At 43.4% G+C, this 24,993-nt stretch overlaps 1 protein-coding gene across 1 annotated transcript; it reads left to right on the top strand.

The window, feature by feature from the left end:
- On the top strand, positions 1-24,837 carry LOC139816859 (homeobox protein unc-42). The gene is made up of 6 exons (XM_071784647.1): positions 1-2,183; positions 8,105-8,232; positions 8,501-8,608; positions 17,452-17,634; positions 19,275-19,374; positions 21,232-24,837. The coding sequence occupies exons 1-6, from the start codon at positions 1,964-1,966 to the stop codon at positions 21,336-21,338; spliced, it is 846 nt and encodes a 281-aa protein (XP_071640748.1). The 5' UTR covers positions 1-1,963; the 3' UTR covers positions 21,339-24,837.
- The last annotated feature ends 156 nt before the right edge of the window (positions 24,838-24,993 follow it).

Here is a 24,993-nt window from a genome sequence, read left to right as displayed (position 1 = left end):
GAGAGGCAGGCAGGCAGGCAGGCAACCCCCTCGTACGCGTACTCTGCTCGCTCACCCCCGCGCGGAGTCACCGGGATAACTGCATTTCGCGGACAGAATCCCACAAGAACTCACGGCGAGCAGTCGCCCCCTCTGACTCGCTCTCCGCTCTTGTCGTCTCCGGGTTTTCCCACCGCGTTGTCCTTCGCAGGAAGGAAGGAAAGAAGGAAGGAAGGAAGAAAGGACGGAAGGGCGCGTCGTGCACGTCGCCTTCGTCGTCCTCGTTTTCGCCGTCGGCGTCGTCATCGTCCTCGTCCTCGTTCTCGTCGCCGTCGTCGTACGCTGTCTCGCGGTGCGCGCCATTTCCTCACACCGAGCCATTTCTCGCCAATTACTCCGATATTCGAATTTTCAAGGCCAGCTGATCGCGGACGCGCGTTCGACGAAACGAAGCCTCTGCCTCCCCCCTCACGGGGGTCCGCGCACCCTTCTAATTGGATCGACGGGATAATCAGATTTGAATCGCGGCCGAATTCCAGATTCGCGTCGATCATCTGCCGCGACTCGTGTGTCCTCCGCGATTCACGAAACCTGGAACGTGGTATCGTGTACCTGTTCTAATTATTCACGTACGTGTTACATCCAAGGAGCAATATCGAATGGACTTTCAAGTAACGGGCGATTATCAACGAAGAAGAGCGTGTCTTTGATGTTACACATGTGTCTTCGAATTGGATTTCTTAACTGAACAGTTCTTGAAGAAACCTACGTGGACATCTTCCAAAGGGCATCACGAAGAGAAGAATACAAGAAACGCGTGTCTACGTTTGTCACAAGTGCATCAGGAACTACAGTTGTTTGAAAAGAGCATAGTTGAAGTATATTCGGACTAATTAATCCTTATTAGTAAATAATCTCCGACGTAGATGTCCATTCTGTTAGATACAAAATGGACCGCCAGTTGGATATGGACAGATATGGACTAAGTTGTTACTAGCAGATAAGATTAACTGTTGTGAGAATCCATTGCTGCCTGTAAATTTTTACGAAGATTAATAGTACCGTGTCGAAGTTCATTTAATATTGATTATCAAACCTCTGAGAGACGTGTAATTCTGATATTCGAAGATCACTGAGATTGAGCCAGCAGTTGAAACACGGACTAATCTAAATCGATAAGCAATATTTTTCGTAATTATTTTAATCTAATCCTTCAAACTAGTCGATAAATGGATGCTGCATCGATACTAATTACACGATAACAAATACCACAACTTTCAACGATAGTGATATCAAAGGCGCGCGACGCACAAGTGTTTCGAGAAGAATGTTCAAGAAGAGGGAAGTATCTAAAGACACCCAACCGGACTATTAATAAAAATATAACAGCGCAAACGAGACATATTCTTCCTTCGAATCGTTCTAACTAACTCGAAGGGTGAATTGTTTTGAAGAATTCAAAAGGTGAACGGCAAGAAGAGTCTTTTTCGCGACTCGCGACCCAGCCCTTCGTTAAAGTCACCATTCGCCGCGGAGGATAACGAATCTCTAGGATAACCACCGGGGCTCTCTCGACGCTTTCTCGGCGCGTCGGTGCTCGAAGGGAGAATAACATAGTGCGTATCCGCAGGGCGGACGCGGCGCGCCCTCATCGTAGACTCGCGTCGGAAGATGTCTTCGTAGGTGGTCGAGTGCTCGCTCAGGTGCTTCCAGCTACGCGCTACCTCGACCAGGTCACCCCGGCATCACCCTGGCTAACGATCTGTCCGGAGGTACCGGGGGTCCCGGTGCGGGCGGCGTCGGTTCCGTCGGTGGTACCTCCGTCGGTGGCGGCGGCGGCGGCGGCGGTGGCGGCGGCGGTTCGTCCCTGCCGACGACCGCCCTCAGCCTCGACCACCAGCAGTTCAACATATTCCCGGCGATCTTCAGCCGTCAGCTCAACTTCTCCGCGGCGGCGGCTGCCAATTGCGGCCAGAACAAGCTGATGGACGAGCTCAGGCCGAATCTGGGTCTGCTCGGCGTCGGCCTGGTCGAGAACGACAGCTTCCATCTGAATCACAATCAGGAGAAGAGGAAGTGCAGTAGCGCCAGCTCGAATGAGCAGGACTTCGGCCTGTACGGGGTGCATCAGGGCCTCGAGGCGAGCCCGCCGACGCCCGCCGCGACGCCCGGTAGAAGCAGCGTCGGGGCCACCACCACCGTCGGTGAGTATCGCATATCACTTTGCCGAGAACTGTAGTCAAAGTCCATTGCGCATCCTGCGTTATTATTTAAATAAGAAGTAAATTAGCGAGCAATAAGTTTATGGTTTTATCGAAGCGCACTTGTGATTCAAATCGGAAAAAAAATCATGAAATATTAACTCTGAGTAACATCTCTCTTCCACCGCTAACTTCAAAATTACACTGGAAACTTCAGTAACTTCCTTTCGTATTTCATACCATTATTTATTGGTACTTGTTGTTTCTCTTGTTTTTAGCCTACACACACAAATTTATTGCATTATCAAAATTGTATTAAACCTTTGCTCAAAACAATGTATAGTAATCGATTAATAACGTTTTATAATAAAAAGAAGTAAATATTATTTCGACACGCAAATGACGATGTTCTACAAAAGAACGCGATAAAATTAATCTGGAGTCATTCGACACACTTCTGTAACTTTTGAGGTATCGTGCTTTTATATTGTCGTTAGGAAAGAAATGGACATCGTGCCATCTCGAGATAGACGTATTTTCCGCTTGTTGAGCCTCGAGCACGCGTACGCAGTGCAACACGACCAGCCCGAAGTGTTGACAATGGGTCGGGTATGGACCAGACATATGGTGGTACCTGTTCTATGGACTATTATTATGTGCTAGTAGGGCTTAAGGGAGCTTAGCACCGAGGGTGCCGCTAATGGGGTGGGCTCGAAATGTCGGGATGTAGCTTGCACGCGTGACGAGTCTCGCCGCCCCCGGTTTCGATGATTCGAAAGACTCGGAATCGGGATCGTATGAAAGGGCTCATCTCCGATTTCCTCTCACTTTTCTGCCGATAAATCAGTCGTGACACTCATATTTCATAATGCGCGCCCTTCGATATGTCTGAAATGTCGATATGCACTTGTTAAATGTGCATATCGCCGAGTTATCGCATTATCTCAAAACAAATGCAAAGACACAGCATAGTTGTCTTCTATATTGTGACTATAAGTCACCCTCAATTTTAATTAATTAAAATCACTTTAATATTAGGCTCTTATTAATTTCTAAATCGCGACCCAATATTAAACTCATTAAATCTTTAGTAAAGAGATTAGACGTTTTCCACAAGACTGTTACATTTTCAACGACTAAGTTTTGCTAATTAAATGATGTCATCTATAATTATAATAAATTAAATAAATTAATATATGCACTTTGTATACACACTTTGCAATCAGTTCTTAATGCATATTCTCATTTCTGTGCAAAGGCTATATGGCATTCGATAAATATGGAGTTCAACAGGTCGGTCGCAACGGCGATTAGGGTTTTTTCGGCCTTATTATATCCGAAAATGAATTTCGCGCGGCGGCACCTCGATCCGCAAGCGGCGATATCCTACGCTCCGTCGCACCCTTCAAGGTCAGGGTTCCCGGAAACGAAATGAGACTACCGCGGGATTCTCATGCAAATGAAAATCCGACAGCCGCTTCGCGACGAGAGGAAAAAGAGGTAGCGGGATAAAACGAGGACGGGGCGGCGGTGGAGGGAAAAATTAATGTCGTTAACCCCCTCGCGCGTTCTCCCGGGTATTAAAAGTACTCGAGCGACGGTCTTCTCTGGCGCGCGTTTCCCGTGTCCTCCTTAAAACAGGAGTGTTCACTCTTCCTGTCGAGTGACCCGTAACATCGTTGGGCCTGCAACTACAACTGCAACTAATTGTCGGAGAAAGATGGATTCGTTTTGCGCGTTTAATTGTTTTATATGTATTACTGAGATAACCACTGCGATCTATAGTTTTTAATAGTTGTAGGAAAACAATAATATTCAAATCTGATAAAAATTCTTAGGAGAATGTCTTAGGTGAAAGTTATCATTTGCAGCTATTTTTCAGTTTTTACAGTTTAACGTCTTGATAACTAAATTTGAAATTAAAACTGTTTTAAAGTACTTGGAATTAAGTGAAGAGTGAAGTTTCTTTATTTATTTGCCCCCCTCTTTTGAAGCTCAGAGAACTTTTCACGAAAAAAAGTTCCCGCTCGTTTATAACTCGAAATAACTTCTGATATCTCGCCATTTTTTTCCACGAATTAATTGCAAGACATATTTAAAATTTAATCACACGTGCAATACACGAGCACGTGTTCTAAAAGCGTAACTTTAAATATTTCGAAGAAGATTACTGAAGTTTTCTGTCACTTTTTCGTATTTGTTATTAAATATTTTAATTATATCAAATTAAGATATTGTCTCATGAGTAACTTAAAGCTGCGTGTCTCTTGCACAAGTCGATAATAACTGTTGTCTCGTGTATTTTGTTCGTTAGATTGCTCGCAAATGTCAACTCTTTAATACATATACATACATTTTCGAGTAACATATACGCATCAGAGACTGAGATGTTCCAAAGTAAATTTGGATGAGAATTTCTCAACGTCACTGATACAAATCTAAATTTGCACAGTTTATCGTGAAAGAAAACAAATCGGTGCAATACGTGCGTGTGTGCGTGTGCTGTATTAAATCACAAGATCAATATATGCGTGTGCATCGAATTAATTTTGGAAACGCGCGTATCACTTTTGGCCGATAATGCGTCCTAATGTGACAGCAGATGCCGACGGACGGCAGCTGGAGGTCGGAGGCTACCGCGGTCCGCATTACCGGTAATCCTGTAAAACGTGTCGTTCGTCGCGCGTGTCAGATCTCACCGCGTTAAAATCACCGCTAATTACCCTCGGCCCCCTTACCGTCTCCGAAATCTGCGGGGGCAGATGTTCGCCGGGGCGCCGCGCCGCGTCTACAATGCACCCAGCGCACCACCCTTCTTTTTCGACCGGCCTTTCTCGAGTGCCCGCTCGTCGAGATTGTCGGCGAACAGCTTGTAACTTCGCCCTTAACAAAGGGTTAACTCGGCTGCGAACGGCTGGACGGTTTCGTGCCGTTTCGCTGACATTTTATTGTCTCTACTCTACTTTGCCCATCCCTCCCCCCCTCCCCCGATCGCGAGTTTCCTCTGTTGTGGGAAATCGTAATGCAGTTTCTAGAACGTGCATGGCTATTCTTTATCTATGAATTCTTCGATCAAGTTAGATCGAAGGAAGAGAATCAATTTCAAATTATTCTAAACGTAAAAAAAATGGCTTGTACGTAAGACTAGAATATACTATATTCTTGATAATTGAAAAATTTGAATTATTTTCTCAACTGCTTGTAAATTTTATTAAGATTTACAAAAACCCAAATTAGAATTTCTAATCTTAAAGTATGATATTGTAACTTGAGTTTTTCTCTGTCCTAATCTTAAAAGAAAGATGTTTTCAGAAAATTATATTTTAAAATAAATGTTTACGCTTGTATAGCATCTAATAGCATTTGTCATTTGTTTAAACATTAATAAAATACAACCTGATATAAAGAGATTTTCTTTCTTTAAACTTCTTGCGGAGAAATAAAAATGTTCTAAGGTATAAATTTTTTTAAATTTTTATTTACGACATTTGTAGAAAATTATTTTTATATCAAGTTTCGAATTGTCATTTATTCAATATGATAACGATCGAAGATAGTTATTATGTTTTTCAACAGTAATCTCGTGATTGTAATAATATCTATTGTCTCTTTGATAAACGTTTATATTTTGTTTTTATAGCGTACTCGTTTTAACAAACGTAGTTTGCAAGAATATAATATTTGAGCAGATTTCTACGTCAAAGATGCAAAACTGACAACCGTAAATTGCCTATTTTCTGCAATCGCGAAAACTCTGAAATTGCATAAAAACGGATTCACATCCCGGATATATTGAAACGGCAATGCGCAAATATATTTTACGAATCTAAATTTACGGTCCAATAATAAACCATTTGATTTTTTATATTAAATAAACAAAATCAATATTTATAAGGTCGTGTCGATAATAGTTAAAGTATGTTCATAACGACATTTTACACTATTTTTTAAATATATTACTTATTACAGTATTATATATTATATTAAAGTATTTTATATTATAGTACAGGATGTGCAAAAAATTAGAGAGAGAGAGAGAAACGTACATTGCCTTAATGGCCGATACCCCATTGTCGCACACCGTGGATTAATGGGAAAAATTAATTTCGACATCATAAAGATCGCGAAAAACACTTTTTTGCCAATACCTTTTATGAGACATTAATTTTATTTCGTATCATTTATGAAAATCTCGTTTCAATCTGTACCCGCGCGAAAAAATTAGGATGAGCTTTTAATTGCGTTAAAACAGGATATAATTTTAATGGAACAAAGTAATTCCAGTTCGCGTTATCATAACTTTCAGAATTTAATTACGTGTTACGTATCATCGAATACTTCGCAGAGTTCTTCTTAGCCTCTTTTTTTAAATTTTTGCTCTATTTTCTTATATCGTATCGAATAAATTTGCAAAAAAAGCTTTTTAGTATCTATTTTTTATCTATACTTTGGGTACATAAAAAATCAGACATATTTCCGAAGTTATATCAACGAAATTATTACTTGAAGAAGCTCTCGGAAATTAAACGTCTTGGAAAAATCTCTGATTAAAAAAAAAAGGAATATAAACAGGAAAAAACGGCGTGAGAGTAATGTCGTAAAGCGCGGGGGAGAGGGGGTAGCCGAAGAAGCGGGTCGTACGGGGCCCTTCGCCTTCTTCGCTGAACTTGACCGAGTTTCCTCGTTCATCGGGTAACCGGGCAAGGTATGTAAAGTGGACAGCATTCATCCTTGAACATTGAATCAGCATGTAACATGATTAGGTCATTAACGCCCTAACCAAGTTAGCATAGTGCGAGGGACTTCGCTCGCCACGCTTACCCCGGGTCGGTACGACCTGGTAGGTATCTACGTTCGTTCATAAAGCCGGCGCCGCGACGCCGCGCCGCGCCGCGCCGCACCGCGCGGCAGGCGACGAAGACGACGACGATGACGACGGCGAAGGCGGCGACCGGCGGCCACGGAGTTCTCGCGTCGGAGGTCGAAAGTTCGGCGGATCGCGCCTTCCCGTCGAATATCGAATTTTGCCGGCAATGAAAGGCGATACGGGAAATCGAGTTTCGGCGCCGTTTCGGCGCCGTGCCTGAATTTTCGTCGTCTTTACGGGGCGGACAATACGCGCGGAGAGAGAGAGAGAGAAACGCTGACTCTTTCCCACGTGTGAAAAGCGTTTACGTCCGGACGTCGTTAACGGAGTTTGTTTATTACGTTGGGGCCTGGGGAAACTGTCAGGTAACTCGGTTTGGCCGCGGAAAAAAGAATTCTCTCCCTGGGTTCTGGTACCATTGCGCTCTTTCGCGGGCCACTTCTCGTTTTGAAATGGACGATCGCGGAATTATGCCGAGTTTGTTTACGTATATATATTCGCGGTTCGTCGAGAGAAATTCTTCTTATTTCAATAAGCGCGCGATCGTAATTGCCTAAAAAGAAGGAGAATGTAGGCTGAATCTTTTTCAGGATGGAACGATATATCGCTTTCCGCATTACGCAAGATGAATTATCTAGGCAAGTTATTTTTACAATATAAATGAAATTACGTACAACTTAACACGTTGTTATTACGGTATCTAATCGACATGCAATTTTGCTACTCAATATATTATTTGACCCGCCACTAATACGCCATTAAAATAATTTCAAGCGCAATCGGCGGATAATTCAATTCGTGAAATGCGCGAAGTAATTACACACTCACGCGAAATACAATTGTGCAATTCAATGTTAATGAAGTTGAAATTTATCTGACGTCATCGACACAGACATTTATCGCAGTTTAACATAAAGCAAATAATACGATGGCGTAAATTTCATTTCTCTTTCTTTTTTCTTTCGAAGAAATAGCCTTTTTTTTGAAAACATAATTGGACAACAGTCTTATTCTGGTTTCGTGAAAATGTTACAAGTTGCTTTTCTCCTTTTCTCAGGAGCCGAAGGCGCTTTTAAGAAGTTAAAGCCCGACCCCTGCGCCTCCAGTCCTCACATTGGTCACACACCTACCACAGCTAGCTGTCCAACACCCGCCCGACGGCGACACAGGACTACCTTCACTCAGGTTGGTATAATATTTGCGAAGCTATTTTTTTAAATTATTAGAAGAGGATTCTTGCGAGTAATCGAAGATGTCTTTCTTGGTGTCTCTTCTTCGGTATCTTTTCTCATCCTTGCGTTGATATCTCAGAAACGTGTGCGTTCCTTCGGAGAACGTCGGCCCTTTGATCGTTAACGGCATTTCGATTACCTCCAATCTTTCGTACCGCGTCGAAATTTCCTGCCGGACAGTCCAAATCGGCCTTTACCACGGCTTTCCAATTGTTTCGCAGGAGCAGCTGGCAGAATTGGAATCCGCGTTCGCAAAATCCCATTATCCGGACATATATTGCAGGGAGGAATTGGCGAGGACTACCAAATTGAACGAGGCCAGAATTCAGGTGAGTGCGCTGCTTCTCGCTGTTATGAGAAAAATAAACCGGTTTTTTTCTTTCGTTTCGAGAGTTCCGAAAAATCATCCCCATACGTACGATCCAATCCGTAGTGAACAATACTGTTTCAGTGTATTTGAAAAAGATTAAAATCTAGCGTCGGTTTTTGATAATCCAAATAGATTTAATTGATAGATAAGCCACGATAGATGATTTTGATACATTGTTCGTTATTACATAATTTTTGGACATTATATTTGTTATATAACGCTCGTGTATTAAGGGTAGATGTTTAAAATTTTGCAGCGAGGATCGTGCTTCGTTGGCCGACGTTCGGACGAGGCCGAAAAATTTATAGACATACTTATCTCCTGCCTATCTTTTTGACTGTGACTCACTGTGTAATTGAATCAAAGACGCATGTGGGGTGACGAAATGAAATTACGAGCGCAAATGTCGGTCCAAGACACCCTATATTCTTTGAGGGTCGTGGGATCGATCAGAGGGGACGGAGAGGTTTTTCAACATACTTTTCGATATACACCGAAGAATCTGCGTAAACTGTGAACGATAAAATTTGACGGTGTTCCTGGCTTCGATCGAGACAAGAAACACATTTGGTATTCCATTTTTTTAAGTACAATATATATTTTTTTATACGAAGAAAAAGGATTGCGTATATACATATTACGGGAAATTATGGCATTCAAAATTTTAATTTCTCCGACATGGAAAACGCGAATTCTACGACAGCGGTGCGGTTTGTGATGACATTAAGAGCGGAGGATTTGGTAATGAGAGGTAGAAAGGGGTTGTCGGGGAGGTGGTGGAATGGACGGGATGCGGAATGAGGGGGTGAGAGAGCGAGAGCAAGAGCGAGAGAGAGAGTGCAGGACCGGTTCGCGTACGCACCGGGGCACCGAATTCCGAGCCGAGCGGTACATATTAAAACAGTCGCCGGTACGTTGCGCTCTTTTGATATATAATGCAGCGGGGTGTTGTTTGAGTTAAAAGCCCGGGAACCGCCGCGACTTAACCCTGTTAAACTGCGATGCCAAGTAAAACGCGGTTTGCGCTCGTCGCTCGCCGGTTATAACCGATGCACAAAGTGTCCGCCGCCGAGGGCCGTACGCCCGCGAGGAGCCGCGCAGCCCGCGCGTCGGATGGTCCTGTGCTCGTTTCGACCTCAAACGCGAGAAAGAGAGAGCGAGATAGAGAGAGAGAGAAATCGGTAGAGAGGGGGTGGATTTCGCAGTTTTAAATGTCATTTCCAGTCGCTGGTTTTCCGGCGCGCGGCTGCCCCAGAATCGGCCAATTATCTGTAACCTGCAAAGCGCGCGCCGTAATTAACGCTCGCGTCGTCGCGGATTTGCTCGCGCGTTTTGACTACTTTCGACGAACGACAGCTTTACCTCAAGCGGTGAGCTCTCTCTCTCTCTTTCTCGATAGCTTTATGCCACTGGGAAGTGCTCTCGGTCCCGCTGGTTTCTTACCCCCCCCTGCGGTAAATTAACGTTCACCATCGAGTCCACTCGCATTCGTTTCTGAAATTCACGATATTCTGCGAGCTATAAATATCTAATGTAAAACCCCGTTTAATCACATAAATAATAAACGCGTTTTGTTAACGATTATGTTAATAACTATCGGCGCATTAAATACCTAAAAAGGTACTTAAAATGGATCGCGAATCGGTTGATTACTCCCGGTATAACGTTAGAGCGAAATTAGTTCTTCAGTCTTAATTAATCCTGCGCACGGAGTTAAAAATCCCCCAAAATAGCGATCGGTTATTGCAAAATGGCGTTCGATTGTAATCCAATTCGGACACATCAATTTCGATACGAGGTAATATCGATGAACCGCAATACAAAGTACCTAATACTATCGCGAAATTCGGAGAGAAACTCCCTCCTACCGTTTCGTACGCGGACGCGGAGGGCGAACGAAAATTTCGCCGTCCCCTGGAGGAATCGAAGGGCCGGTTTAGGGTTTGGGAAAGGTATCCATCGCAAGACAGGGGTTCTCAACGGAGGAAAAAGACAGGATGGCGGACGTAGGAAGAAAAGGGGGCCCTTGTCTCTCTCTCTCTCTCTCCCTCGCTCCTCCGGTGTTCTTTCCAGAGCCCCTCGCCCTGTCCCGTCCTCCTACCCCCGCGTCACGGCGCCATTTCGCCCTCGTCGTCGCTCGTCTCGTAGTGGAAGGAATAGCAAGCCCGGCAAGCCTGAGACGTTTCAGATCTATCTAGGGTGGAGAAAATTCAATTTAAAATGGCGGCTCAGATATAATGGCAGCCTCCGGTACAGCGTCACCCAACCCCCTGCGCGCCCAACTCATCTCAACTTTGCCACCCTCGTTCGCCGTCTATTTCTCTCTCGTCCTCGCCGCCTCCGCAGCCCGTGTCGCTATCTTTGAGGAAACAGAATGCCGTGACTAGCGCGGTAGCTTTTAAAGGGACGAACTCTCTCTCTTCCTACATCCAGTGATGTCGCCCGATTGGCGCGGCGCTCGCTAAAAAATACATTGATCCCGCGCCCGAGACGCGCGCGTTGCCGCTCGTGACTTCTTTCGCGGGATACGCATACGGTCTAAACGACACGCAAACGTTTTGAAGACACTATTAATAGTCCCTTCTGCTCGAATTATTGACCACAATAATATAATATAGTGTATGAATTTTATTCCTTAAATTGTAATATATATAACTTTGGATGATTGTGCGAATTTGAATAATTATGAAATATTTTTAGACAAGAATAGATCCTCCTCACGAGGTTGCAGTTAAAGTTTCTATGCAGATCAGTCTCTAACGGTAGCACAAATTTCCTACGCGATTTGCAATTTCTCTAAACGCGCAAACGCGTTATTAGTGCACGTTGAATGAGCGTTTTCCAGGCGAAACATGGTGCACCTTGCGCGGGATCGTTTCCGTCCGTTTATGTCATTTCGAGTGAGGTTTGCAGGAAACTTGGTAGGAAGACGTAATGTGCTGCTCCGTATACACAGGCATGCAAATAAATTTAATAGCAGGGTAAAGCAAAACTCTCGGTCGGAACGAATGTTTTCCACGATTGCTCGACAATTGCAAAATGAAAATGGAGTATAGTTGTGATTTTATTGAATTATTTTTCTAAATTTTTTCCAAGCAGGTAGTGCGGAAACTTATTTTCCGTTTATTCTTTTATGTAGATTTATTTTAATAGAATTTTTTAAATTAAAGTGTTTGATGGGAAGGGTAGTGAAAATATTAACCGTGTATATTGAAAAAAAAAAAACGGCACGACGTGTTCCATCGTTAAAGTCGTCGTTATAATGTATGCGGAGGGATCGCGTAAAGTATTTGTGACGGTAACGATAATAATAGTAAAAAATCGGGTAACACCCGATGGTAAGAGAATAATTCTCGAATCACCGCACAAGAAATCCCATTACGCCGAGGAAAAAGAAAGGAGGAGCTCCGAGCTCCGCGATATTGAGTTAGCCGAGTTTTCATTCGACCTTTTTACTTCGATTCGACTTCCGATCGAAGCCTACCTGCCGGTCGTTTTACGAGAAAATCGGCTTCCTATTTGACAGGAAACAAGAAAATTTCTGGGAGTAGCAAAAATAGCTGGCGAGCACCGTGCTCCTCGGTCTTACTTTCCGCGTTTATGAAGTAACTTACGATTGAATACAAATTATTAATTATTTCGTGGTATTTAATTATCGCTGAGCTTATTGATGCGTAGAGATAACTTTCTCATTATTCTGATTTCGATGTGAGGCAATCAAATGAATCAAATTCCTGAGTCCTGAATCAAACCCCTCAATTTAAAGATAAAAAAGTTCGAATAGATAATTATTAAGTTTAAATTTGATATGACGATATATAAAAATATAAAAGATGATGTAGTTTTCTTAATTAAAAGACTTAATAATTTATTTCTTCATACATAATTATACATGGAATTGCGCAATACAAAATTAATTAAAATTTTCAGAATTCTTGCTTCTGTTTTGTATGATTTAATGTATCTTAATAACGGTATATTGATTTGATGTGATAAAGATATATAGTTTGCAATTCCATTAGTATAATGCTCGAATAGAATATTATTTGTCAGTTTTCCAAAGAATCCTAAATTCTCAGCCCTAAGTGAATCTCATTGCCAGTTCTGGATTGCGTAACTACATATTCGATTGTCGTACACGGTAGCTCATAGCCTCGAAAATGAACGCGCAAGTAGTATACATCCTTATATTACACAAATATTACGCTCTTCTCCGCTTTTTCGATGAAAAAGCCATTACCGGGAATGTATCCATTTTCCCGGGTTAGTATATGTGGGTTAGCTATCAGAGTGCAGTATTCTCTCAGGCATACGGGAGGATAGTTTTCTCGGTCGCGGTCCTCAAAGTAGCAGACATTTTGAGCCGCGCACCCCCCGTGGGACAGCCATCTCGCTCCTCCACGTCCTCTTTCTCCCTATCCGGTCTATCTTTCTCTATGAGGCGAACGTGGCGGGAGGAGAAGAGAGCGCGGTTATTGAATTACGAACTCTTAGCTTTCCAGTTCTTGCAGAGTGCGCGCCTTAAGGGACGCGGGCGCGCTCGCTCGCGCGCGCAAGTATGTTCTCTCGAAAAGCTCTTCTAGGGAAGGAGCAAATAAAAGGAATCGCCCTTTTACCGGATCTCTTCGGGCAACCTGTTCTACCCGCTCCGTAAATGCGTACGGTATACGTATAGGGTGTGTACCAGCAGGGAAACCTAAGGGCGCCGTAGAAAATTTCGAGTATTTGGAGTTGAAAATTTTCGGCTTAACGAAGACGTAACGAGGAATACTAAATAGAAATATAAAGCCTGAAATAAATTATCGTCAAGAATTTACTTCGAGGAATAAATATCGTGTGCCGTTAATTTTTTTTATTCCCCTAAAGCTTGGAGAAGAAGCCTATTTTCAAGCGCTTACAGCCGTCGCGTTGTGACCAAAGGATTATCGGTGTCTCGTCATTTTTGAATTTGTGATAACCGCAGATTTCAAACTGTCCAGTTTTCGCCAATTCTCAAACGCTCTGTATGTATATAAATATTTATATGACTATTCACAACCGTATTCTCGATAGAGTGAAGATGCGCTTCGTTTTGGATTTTAGGGAAACACGCGGTATCGGGCTAAACGAAGCGTAGACAATGTCATTTGCATATGCACGGCGAAAATACAAGCACGTAGACGAAAAATTTCCCGGGGAGAATTACGTACGGGAATGGAGTTCTTATCGCGAATTTTCTGAAAACCGCCCTGGCGAAAATATTAATGACAATCATTAGGCTATTCACACATTCGTACATTCAATAAATATGAAAAAAAAATTAAATACTTTAATAGTTTAATAAAAACTAACAGTTAAAAAATGCACGATTTAATTATACAAGAATATTTGTCAGTCTTTTATAAAATTATTTTATGCTACATTTATGTAACTTTTGTCTTCATATCTGGTGGAACATATGTTACGAGTACTCGGCGCTCTTAAAAAAGCATCACGTATGTTATTTGATATCGATACTATATTTTCTATATACATGCATATTTAGAGCTAGCGGAGCCTCCGGTTGGTATACACGGACGGAGAGGTAATGCCAGATTATTCGAAAGCCGAGCGTGTTTTATGCAATTGCAAATCGTCCCGCGGCGTGAATTCCAATGCGGATTGAGATTGATTATGCGACTTGCCTCGCACGTACCGCGATTTCCATACATGTGAGTTAAAACGATGCACGCTCGTCATATGAAAATGTTAATCAAGCCCTTTGTTAAGAGTCTTCAAATGTCCCTCCACCTTCGAAACCGCATGTACGCGCTCATCCCCCCGTCCCCCGTATTCGCCGTGGTTGCCGCGAATATTTCTTTCGCTTTACTTGCAAATTTATGTAACGCCGTTAGAAAGAAGTATCAAACTCGGTAATGCCTATAATTCCGCTGTAATCCACGGCCACTGAGCTTCCAGCGATCCCCTTTCGACGTTGGGATCTTGAATTCAACTTCGAGAATTAATATTCCGATTATCATCGCGTTTCGATAATCGCCCCGATTCTCTATAATATTTCATATCCGAACCGGGTTCTCTCTGTCTCTCTGTCGACTAAGTAATCCCGGATTCCAGCCAATTTCGCGGCAAGAACTTAATCTAAATAAGACTTCATTACTCCGCGCGGCGCGTGTCTATAGATATTTCTATATTTCTGCTGTAAAATTTTATTTGTTGCAATCTTCTACGTAAGATTGCCGATCTTTCGTGAAAATATATGAATTTATTATGCCGTTCTTACATTCCGTATTGAGTGCAACTGTCACGATAATTGAGTGTATCTACGTGATGTAAAATCAATTGTCATATTCGGAATTTTCGATTCTGTATATAGCAAAAAAACTTGCTGTTTCATATACTCGATTAAATAATCAAATCGTGAATTACGTGTATTTCTCAAAACAACCGCTCTATTTCATCGTAACATTTAATATCGGAATCAACTCGCTGATCCCGCGACTTACGATTCCACCCAACTCGACGGCAAGGAAGACAATCTAAATAAAATTCAATTGTAACTGCGCGAAATTACTTCCCTAACTTGTTCGGCTCTCAATACCATACCTATATACACATCTATTTGTCATCCGTCTAACAGTCTAGCTAATTTAATAGGAATAAGGATTAGTTTTTTTTTTACCGCGTTACATCATATTAAAATGTATCTCGCGCAAAGTATAAGTGACTTTTCTACCAAATTAAATACTTCCTTTACATTTTGTATCGAAATTTGCAGATTAACAAAGACTATTGTACAAAGACTATTTGTGACGTCAAAAGACGCGGCAACACGCTGTAATATATGCGATCACTGACGGAAATAATCCCACCGCTGATGAACTATTAATTTCTCGTGTAGGTGTTGATCTCTTCGGCGTGGGCTGACGCGAGATACCTAGAACTTGACGTAGATGACGACCTTTCTCTGGCGCCGTCTGTCGTTGGGCTAATTAATAAATTAGCATAAGGATTACTTTATAATTAACTGAGATGATTGATTGAAATGATCACAAAATTTCTTTTTATGTTGAAGTTAAAATAAAATCCTTATCAATTGATATAAAACATTCGGAAGAGTGCTTCAAATAATTAAATATGTTTTCACGTAGGGAATTTTTGGCGATTGGAAATAGTTTTGCCTTCAAACGAAATAGTGAGAGAGAGATGCATAACTTTCGAGGCCAAGTTTACAGCTATTAAATAATCAACAAAAATTTTAAGAGTAATAAAAAATAAACGAAGTTGTTGACTTCGATAAACAATAAACGAAGCAAGATGATCATTTGTGGCCTTATAATGAAAATTCTTTTCTTCTCTGCAGATATATAGTGAATTTTTTTTCCCTCTCGCATCCGGTTTTTGATACAAGAACATCGCTGCGGATATTTCACGAGGTACTCTTCGGAAGCGCCATGCTTCCGCACAAAGAGTGATAGAGCCGAGAAGAGGGCGAACCAGAAAGATACAGCCAGCGCGCGCGCGCACGAGAGAGAGAAAGAGAGAGAGATAGGGAGAGTTTGAGAGAGAACGGACTCGTTCGAGCCACCCCGGTTCGTGTCACCCACTTCTGCGGCGATGAGAGAGGGTGTACAGTAGAAATGTCGATAAAACGTGTCGGCCAATGAGCGAGCCCGATGTGACGTCACCGCAGCGGCATCGGCCAATCGGGTGGCGCCGGTGACGTCACCGGTGAGGGTGGAAACAACCCAACCCCGACCCGGGACGAGAAGCCGCAGGCTTTTCTCTTTCTGGGGGGGCCGCTGGAAAGAGGGGTCGGTCGGCAGGGCGGGGCGCGAGAGTGGAGAGATTGTCGGGGGTTACAGGAGGGACGGAGGAGGGAAGGAGAAGAGGTGAACGGATAAGGGGGGTAGAGACGAGGGGGTGCGGAAACGCGCGCCGGTGTGGATGCCGGGGTGAGTCGCCGGTGGCGGCTCAGGCAAGCCCCAATATGGGTTTACTAATCCCGCGAAACAATGGAAATTGCCCGATGCAAAATGGCGATAGGTAAACCGCCCTGGGTTACCGGGTGAAGCGGGGGGGGGGGGAGTAAACTTAGGATCCCGTTTGAGTGAAGAAAAAAAAGAGGGTGCTTTTCGGCCCAAGAGGTTTGTGTCCCTTCTTTGATCGACGAGGACCATTAACTCGATGCTCTCAAATACTTGGTGCGTCGGTGCCATATACACCATTTTATTAGCTTCTTGGTCGCCATTTTGCTACGAGCGTAAAACAATTACTTTTACAAACGTCTCTACGTATCAAAAGTTTTGCGGATTGATATGTTTCGCGTATAATAATATTTAAAAAAAAGATAGAGAGTGTGGGAGATCCGATATTTGAAACATTCTGGAGTTAAAGGGATGTTAATTTTGTAAGCGCGAGATCGGATCTTGGCATGCTTCTGTTTATTCTGATTCTGAACGGTTTACATTAGTGGAGCCAGAAAAATTAATGCATTAATTAGATTCAAGTCATTTCGAAGCTGTTCTAAATTCTTTTATAGACGCTATAAATCTACGTTGCGAGAAGAATAAAAATGTAACTATTTTGCCTTGCTGATTGTTTGTGTAATATGAAATCACATTCTACCAAATATACTTAATTAAAGTAGCGATTATAATGTTGGATCAAAATTATGTCCAGTAACCGAAGCAAGAATGACACAAACTTCATCTGTACTTTAAACGCACAAACGACGTTACACATCACGCGGAGATCGAAATAATTTATTTGTTAGTTATACATCGCCGTCCGTTTGTTTACGCCACATTTCGTCTCTCTCCGTAGGTTTGGTTCCAGAACAGAAGAGCGAAATACCGGAAGCAGGAGAAGCAGCTGCAGAAAGCTCTGACACCAATTCCCGCCTGCCAAGGTGCCATGATGAGGAATATCTATCCTGGTGCTAGCAGAGGTTATCAACCCTACCCCCATCCTCACAACAGCATAAATGGCATAAATCGTTATCCCCAGGTGAGGCTCCCTTACGACGCGCAGGACGCTTCCGAAATTTCATTATTATCGATACCCACCGCTTTGCACGCTCACCAATGCACTCAGCGCGAAGACACGTCTCCGATAATGGCAAGTAAATAATATAAACAAGAATTACAATTGTCATCCCAGAGAAGTACATCCTACTTATCGCGCTTACATGGATCTTTGTGCAGACACATACATGGAAGAAAAACATTTTTAAAGTTATTTGGAAGCAGAAAGATCGTTTCAAACGTTTCATTCGAATTTCGTGCGTATTGTTTAATATGTTATAGTTATTCATGTTATTTTATATATCACTATTAGATAATATTACTACTTTTTCTAGAAGTAGTGCAATAGTGTTGCGATAAATGTTTCTCCCGAGAAGTGGCCTGCTATCAAAACGCGCCGTTTGACAGAAGCGCCGATATGGCAAAGCCCGGAAATTAAAAGATTTCGGCGCAATCGTAGATTCGTTCGTCGTTTCGAAGGTTCCACATATCGGGAATGAATTCGATGCGTTTCTCGTTAATGATTTTAACCGAGGTATTAAATTGGAGTGCACCTGAGCGTACGTCCGGCGCATCGCTATCGGTCGATATAGCTAAATTGCATTTCGGCTGATTAGTTGGGTCGGCCGGATTACCGAATGCCTACCGCTTTAATTGAGCCGATAATTCGCAAGCGTGTTTCGCCCCCCTCCCCCCCGAAAAAAAGAATCTTATATTAGTTATCCTTCATCTCTAATGATCCATGAATATCTAAGACAGTAATTTACGAAATTTTTCTGCCGCGTAATACGTCGATATATGTACTTATATATCCATTTTCTTTCTGTTGAGGGTTTCAAATATTTAGTAGTAATGCGTCCTGCAGCGACGTGTGAAGGAAAACTAACACGTAATGATTATTCTCTAATTAATAATTTCACAATTAATAATTATCTCACAATGATCGGTGATGGAAAAACGGTGGACAAAGTGAATTTTACCGTCGCGCAAATTTTTTTAATGGTTCAGAGGATCCTTTCATCCCTATATCTTCGTCAGGAATTGCACTTAATAATCGTGATATCACCGTAGAATCACGTAACGCGTTGGAAAATTGATTACGGGCGGGAAATAGATACCGCGACACATTATTAATTTCCATCAGTTCCGAACGTATTACACGGTTAATTTTTATAATGAAACCACCCGTCGCATTCGATTTCGCGTTTGCCACCGCCGACGATGAGTGGGAAATACGTAAGAGCGGTTTCTAGCCGATAATTATGTTTCACACACGTTAATTACCGCATTACTTTCCTCTCGTTGTTCCAGCTCGGCCGCTCGAACCGCGCGGGGGTAACTCCGTAATCTCATTGATATATCGCGGAATCCATTTTCGCTCGTTCGCTCATTTCACGCTCGCGGAAATTAATTACATCTGACATTAACACCGCGCGTCCATCTTTCCCCCTCCCCTTCCTTAAACGCGGCAAATTTTATACAACGTGCCATTAATATATTATTAATGTCGCCCGATTAGAAGGGATCGCGGTATCGCGGGACGTGGTAAATCGTGGCCGATCTCCAAAATCGCGGATCGGAGTTATCTGCAGTGTTGCTAATCGCGACGCACGAATGTTTCAGATGGGCACGACGTCTTACCCGAGCATGACCCAGCCGTTCTCCATGTCGCATTCAGCGTCGAATATGTCGGCCGTCACCGGCATGCGACAAGATGCAATGGGTGAGTCATAAATAATGCAACGCCAGCGCTTTGGGTGTGCGTAAAATGAGTACGGCGGTGAATGGCTGCTCCGTGAGCGCGGTTGCACTCTCATTTGGGTCAAGGATTATGCAAATGCCCTTAATCCCACAAATATCTCCTTGATACCCTCTCTCGCGTTCGTGGGTAACCGATTTCACTTTTTCGCGCGGGACCGAATCGTGTGGCATTTCGTTGCATCTCAAACGCGGCCTCGATCGCGGCTCCTGAAATTTAGAGTATTTTTTATAGCCGCGATATTTTAATGTCCCCACTTGTCTAAACGGTTCTTTATACTAAACTTAGAATCGCGTTAATTGAATCTAAGATGTATTACATTAAGCTAGTGCTATATATAAATAGTAGCTAATTTTGCTGGAAGAGTAAAACGAAAGGAAGTCAATTTAATATAACATTCTATATCATATTCACGGAGAGAATTTTTTGTTATATTTTACCCTCAAATTCACTACAAACTTGGGACAACTTGGCGACCAAGAAATTTTTAAAATTTACAAAAGACATTTTACAAACAACGTGATAAAAATTACCAAGCAGATTGGTAAATTTTGAAAAATTATTGAAATTTCCTAGATATATTTTAGTAATATTAATCAAACATATTTTATATTTTAATGTAATAAATATTAATATTTTTTATTATGGTGGATATTAATCAGAATAGCTCGCATAAAATTCTTGGTGGTACATGTTGTCCCACAACTATCATGATTTCAGGGTAAACTTTAAGAGAAAATTCTCTCCGTGTCCTAAACATTAAAATTTAGGAAATTGTATAAACATTTTGGGAAATCCACGTGACTTACTTAATCATAATATTTGCCTTGGCAAAATGCTGCAATTTCCTAAAATTTAATATTTTAGAATATGATATTAGAATATGATATAGGATACTATGTAAATTGACTTCCTTCGCGTCAATTAACATTTATTAGTCCCGCAATCGTCTCGAGTCTATACTTCATACTTGATCGTTGCCTTTCGATTACCGCACGTCAATTCCTCCGCCCCCCCCCCCTCACGAAAATCACGCGAATGTGGCACGGACGTAAACTAATTTCTTTCGGCCTCGCTCGGCTCTCGTTCTTCTTGTCCAGCGTCTCACGGCGAGTTTCCGCGCCGTCCTCGGGCGCTGACCCAACGTTATCGAATGACTCCGCAAAAATCCGGAGCGGAAATGGCGCGAATCCGACGCCCGAGAGCACGAGAGCGAGAGAGCACAGCCGCGCGCGCTCTGGTCCCCGCCAGCCTCCAAGACGCTCTCTTCCATTTCCGCCCCAGCGCCGTCTTACACCATTTCCGGCGCGAGATGGAATATCGCTTTTAAATCGAATCAAGACTATTCGCGAATTGCCTCCTCGCCCCCGTCGGGGGTTGCACGGCGCGAGCGAGCGATTGCTGTACGAGAGTGCGCGCGGCTCGCAATCTCGCCGCCTCTCCTTAACGACTTAACGCCTCTCTCTTTAACGTCTTAATGCGGATAGCAAATCGACCGATTAGCGGAGACTCGATAAAGCACCGCGGAAAGTCGGTTAAATTGAATCACTCCGGAATTCTTTCGGGATAGAAAAGAAATCCGCACTTCTCCGCGCCGAGTGACGTCCGACTTTGATTAATTAGGAAGGGGAGGGCGGGTGGTAACGTCGCGTGGGTGTTCTACTAATTAAAACTCGCGTTAATGACGTTCGGTCTCGTTACCACGCTATTGATAAACAGGAGTGTAATTCAAAAATCGATCGAACAGAGGGAGATTACCAAAGCCGCTGACGCGCTCGCGTGATTTTCGTTTAAAAATCCCGTCTTTCTTTCCCGTTTCAGGAATGTCGGCGGAGGACGAGTGGTACAACAAGAGCATCTCGGCTCTGAGAATGAACACAGCCCACCACCCGAATCTGGCCGCACCGATGTTACAGTATCAGACATAATTGTAAACGGAGGCGAGAGGGCGACTCGAGGATCTCGTCAGGAATCCGATGGCGTACCTATGATCGAAAGCCGATCGTGGCGATCGACGGAAGAGACGTGTGAGAGCGATATGTGACGAACTCGACGAAGCCCGATCGACGTTTTGCCGTTTCGCAGAGGGAAGAAGAGGAAAAGAAAATGAGAGGAAGGAAAAACAGAATCGATTTGCGTTATCGCTAATCGGCTTGCGCGGCCGCGCCGATTTCGCATCCAGATTTCGCGACGCGTCCTCGCGTCTCGCTTGCAGCATAAGCAAGCTCGACTCGCAACGGCGTACCACATGTCGCGAGGCATATACACGCGTGCGAGAAGCTCGCGTTTCGTTCGGACCATAGGCAACTCGAATGTTTGGTTCGAGCACGACGTTGAAGATTAAAGCGCGACGATGAAATGGCGGGGCTGTGTTTATCTCGAGCGTATATTCGTGAATTTCGGAAGTTCAACGCGTGCGTGCGTCACATTGCTTCAGAATATCAATCGGCATACACACTTAGATCCTTGCTCGTGATTTCTCGCGTAATTTCCGCGACTTAGGATTACGATCGACAGGTTGTCCCTGGCATCACATTATACTTCTTGTCAATTGACAAATCCTCTCGCGAAACATTGGTGCGAAACAAAGCTTTTTTTTTTACATAAGACTTGAAACAGAATTTGGTCAAAGTGAAGCCTACCAGTGAGTTAAGAGACAATCCGGATGGGCAAAACGTTCGTCGTTCAGTGATATTTTTACCCTTTCTTCAAATTAATTTTAATTAAGTTGAATTTTAATGAAGCTTAATGTCACTGCTGTCGAGAATCGTCGCTATTTCATGAAAAGCTCGATCATAAGTCGAACAAAGAACACGTTGAATCAATGGAAGCTACTTTAACACACAGCGCGGAAGGGAAACGATGTAAATTTTGAGCGTTTCCAGCCAGATAGTTTGTACTTCGGTCCTCGTGGCGCAGAGAGACTTAATTACCTTCCTCCTTATTACGCGCGGGAGAGAATGCGCTCTGCCCGAGACACCCTGCGTTTTGGATTCGCGGACGGCGAGAGACATCCCGCAATTTAGCGTGTATGTACAGAGTGACGTAGAGCCCGGTTTTGCCGCGAGATCGTCGCGTATTTTCTACGTGTAAGTAGCCGTTTCTTTTTTCCCCGCGACTCTGGTTCCTTCCGTTCGAGAGAGACGCGTCGCAACGCGCATAACGCATTCCGCGCGCGGCATTCCGTTAATCTCCTAACAACGATACGTGCCACACCTTCGCTAAATTGGAGAGAAAGGGGGAGCAGGGGGGACGGTACTGTACATAAGTGGGTGAGAGAGAGAGAGAGAGAGAGAGAGAAGAGATATAGATACATAGAGATTGCGTAATCGGCAGATACTCTAGCATATGCGATTTTTCAATGTCCTTTTAAAAGTGTAAGCATACCCTTAGTGAATGATAATTAGGCATTGATTTGTGTGCTTATGTTGACCACGATTTTGGATAAACCAAAAGAGGGGGGGAGGGGGACGCGTTGGAAGGAGACGGTGGGGATCTGACAGTGTTTTTGCGTTCAAAATTTGAGGGGCGCCAGGGTTTCCCCGTGTCGCGACGAGCGGATTGCCGAAACTCACCTCTTATTGCGCGCGGATCGGACGCCGTCGCACGCAAATTAACGCGGGGGCGCGTCGCGTCGACTTAAAAATAAGAAATGACGGAAAGAACGAACGACGATCTTGCGTTTCATCACGCGATATGCTGAACTCTGTAAGTATATATATATATATCTAATCTCGAAAGCGGCACACGTGAGACACAGACTAAAACTTCGTATTAGAATAAAAATTATCAAAGATACGCGACATCGGGATAAGCGTTGATGATAGCATCGTTTATATTTTTAGATTCGTGTCAGTTTTAGAGACGTGCATAAAAGCGTGTCGATTAACAAGACATTCAGAATTGTCCGACAGAAATTAATTTACCCTGGACAGTTTATGTAGATTTGTGTGCGACGGCTCCTTCTCTCATTTCACCCCGAGAAAGTATCCGGCGTCGTAATGCCTAGGCCCCACAAACGGACGGATCGCGGAGGGGTGAATTCGTTAGGCGAAGAGAAACGAGATCTCTCTGACTTCGCTCACCACTGCTTCCGCGAGTGTCGATCGTCGGGAGGTGCACGAATAAGACGGTAAATTTGTTTTGCGCTTGCAAGGCGCAAAAAGTCTCATCGGAGAGGTCGGTGCCTGGACAATTGGACGCACGACAGACGACAGGCCCTACGATATCACGAGGGGGTGCCCACCGAGCCAACGGAGTTTTAACGAGACAGATGGGGGTCGCACTCTATCTCATCCATATCCAGGATTAAATATGTAATTATCGCTAACAGATCGTATCGTGTAACAATGTTGTCCTCGTAATAGTCGAACCGATTGCATCAACAGGCCGAATGATTTCCAGGCAGAAAACGATCCCGGGCCGGGGGTATCGCAGAGGCGCGGAATGAGCCAGACGATTATGTATTATTAACGAGGTAATTTGCGGAATATCACGCAGTGAAAATCGTCGATGAGACGGTTGCCGAACGGTGCATTATTCACTCTGTTGCCGCAAACCGGTTAATTATTGCGATATCGTTCGTCGTCCGGATGCTTTCCCGCGTGTAAAAGCAGAATCGGAGCTTTCGTCGCTTTAACCGTTTGCACTTTGAGCTTCCGCGTCGACAAAATCCTACATTAATTCCATTGCGATATCATTACAAGCGCGTGCGCTTTATATAGCTTTTTATCAAGAAAACAAACTATTGTTCCGTTAAAGTATTCGATTCTGAGAAATATACCATAAACGCGTGCGAACTTTTATGTGTGAAACTTTTTCGTAATAAATACAAATATCTATTCATCCTAGTATCACAAATTGCATAATTCTGCGGAGACATAAGAGAGGGGTTTTGCAGCGGGGCACGAGCGGGGCGCAAACCGGCAAACGGTTAATTAACGCGCGACTCGCGACTTCTCCCTGGCGCCTTTCAGTCATAAATATTCGGAATCTGTCCAGTCAACAATCGTCTATATTGGTGTCATTTTTCGATAACTGTCTAATCAATATATCGACTCGAGGATGAAGCTGCAGACGACTGCGCATTGTTTTCGTGTAGTTTCGCTGCGACCTTATTATTACCGCTCGCGGCATTCCACGAGAAATGTTCCTAAAAAGTTTGTAACATATCGTACACGGTACACTCACACATGCACGGATACACACACACACACACACACACACACGCACACAAAATACACACAAAGCGTGCACGTGAGCGCACGTCCAACACACGAAATTACACGCGTCACGTTGTGTCGAGAGGACAAGATTAAAAATTAAGTGGAAATGCATACCGGACGAGCGTAACATAGTTTTAAGCAAGGGTCACGTATTGTACGTATGTGTTGTACATAGCCTAAATAAAAATTACATTTAAAATTATCCTCCTTTCTCCTTAATCTCTTCTTTCTTCCTAATTCTCCAAACGGTGCGAATTAATCGTGTGTCGGGATGCAAACTCGAAAGTTACATTACTTACATTGAATTTTTGATACGCACCGAGCTGGATAAAAATTTATTGAATATTGCTAGCAAAAA

This window comes from Temnothorax longispinosus, chromosome 7 (assembly GCF_030848805.1).
Source record: "Temnothorax longispinosus isolate EJ_2023e chromosome 7, Tlon_JGU_v1, whole genome shotgun sequence".
Classification (NCBI taxonomy): domain Eukaryota; kingdom Metazoa; phylum Arthropoda; class Insecta; order Hymenoptera; family Formicidae; genus Temnothorax; species Temnothorax longispinosus.
Note: the sequence above shows the minus strand (reverse complement) of the source record. Positions and strands in the feature narration are given on the sequence as shown.

Excerpts from the sequence above, each read along its gene's own strand:
- LOC139816859 (XM_071784647.1), top strand. The coding sequence starts at position 1,964 with ATGGACGAGCTCAGGCCGAATCTGGGTCTGCTCGGCGTCGGCCTGGTC. Across the intron at positions 8,609-17,451 it reads TGAACGAGGCCAGAATTCAG|GTTTGGTTCCAGAACAGAAG; the intron begins GTGAGTGCGCTG and ends CTCTCTCCGTAG. Across the intron at positions 19,375-21,231 it reads CATGCGACAAGATGCAATGG|GAATGTCGGCGGAGGACGAG; the intron begins GTGAGTCATAAA and ends TTCCCGTTTCAG.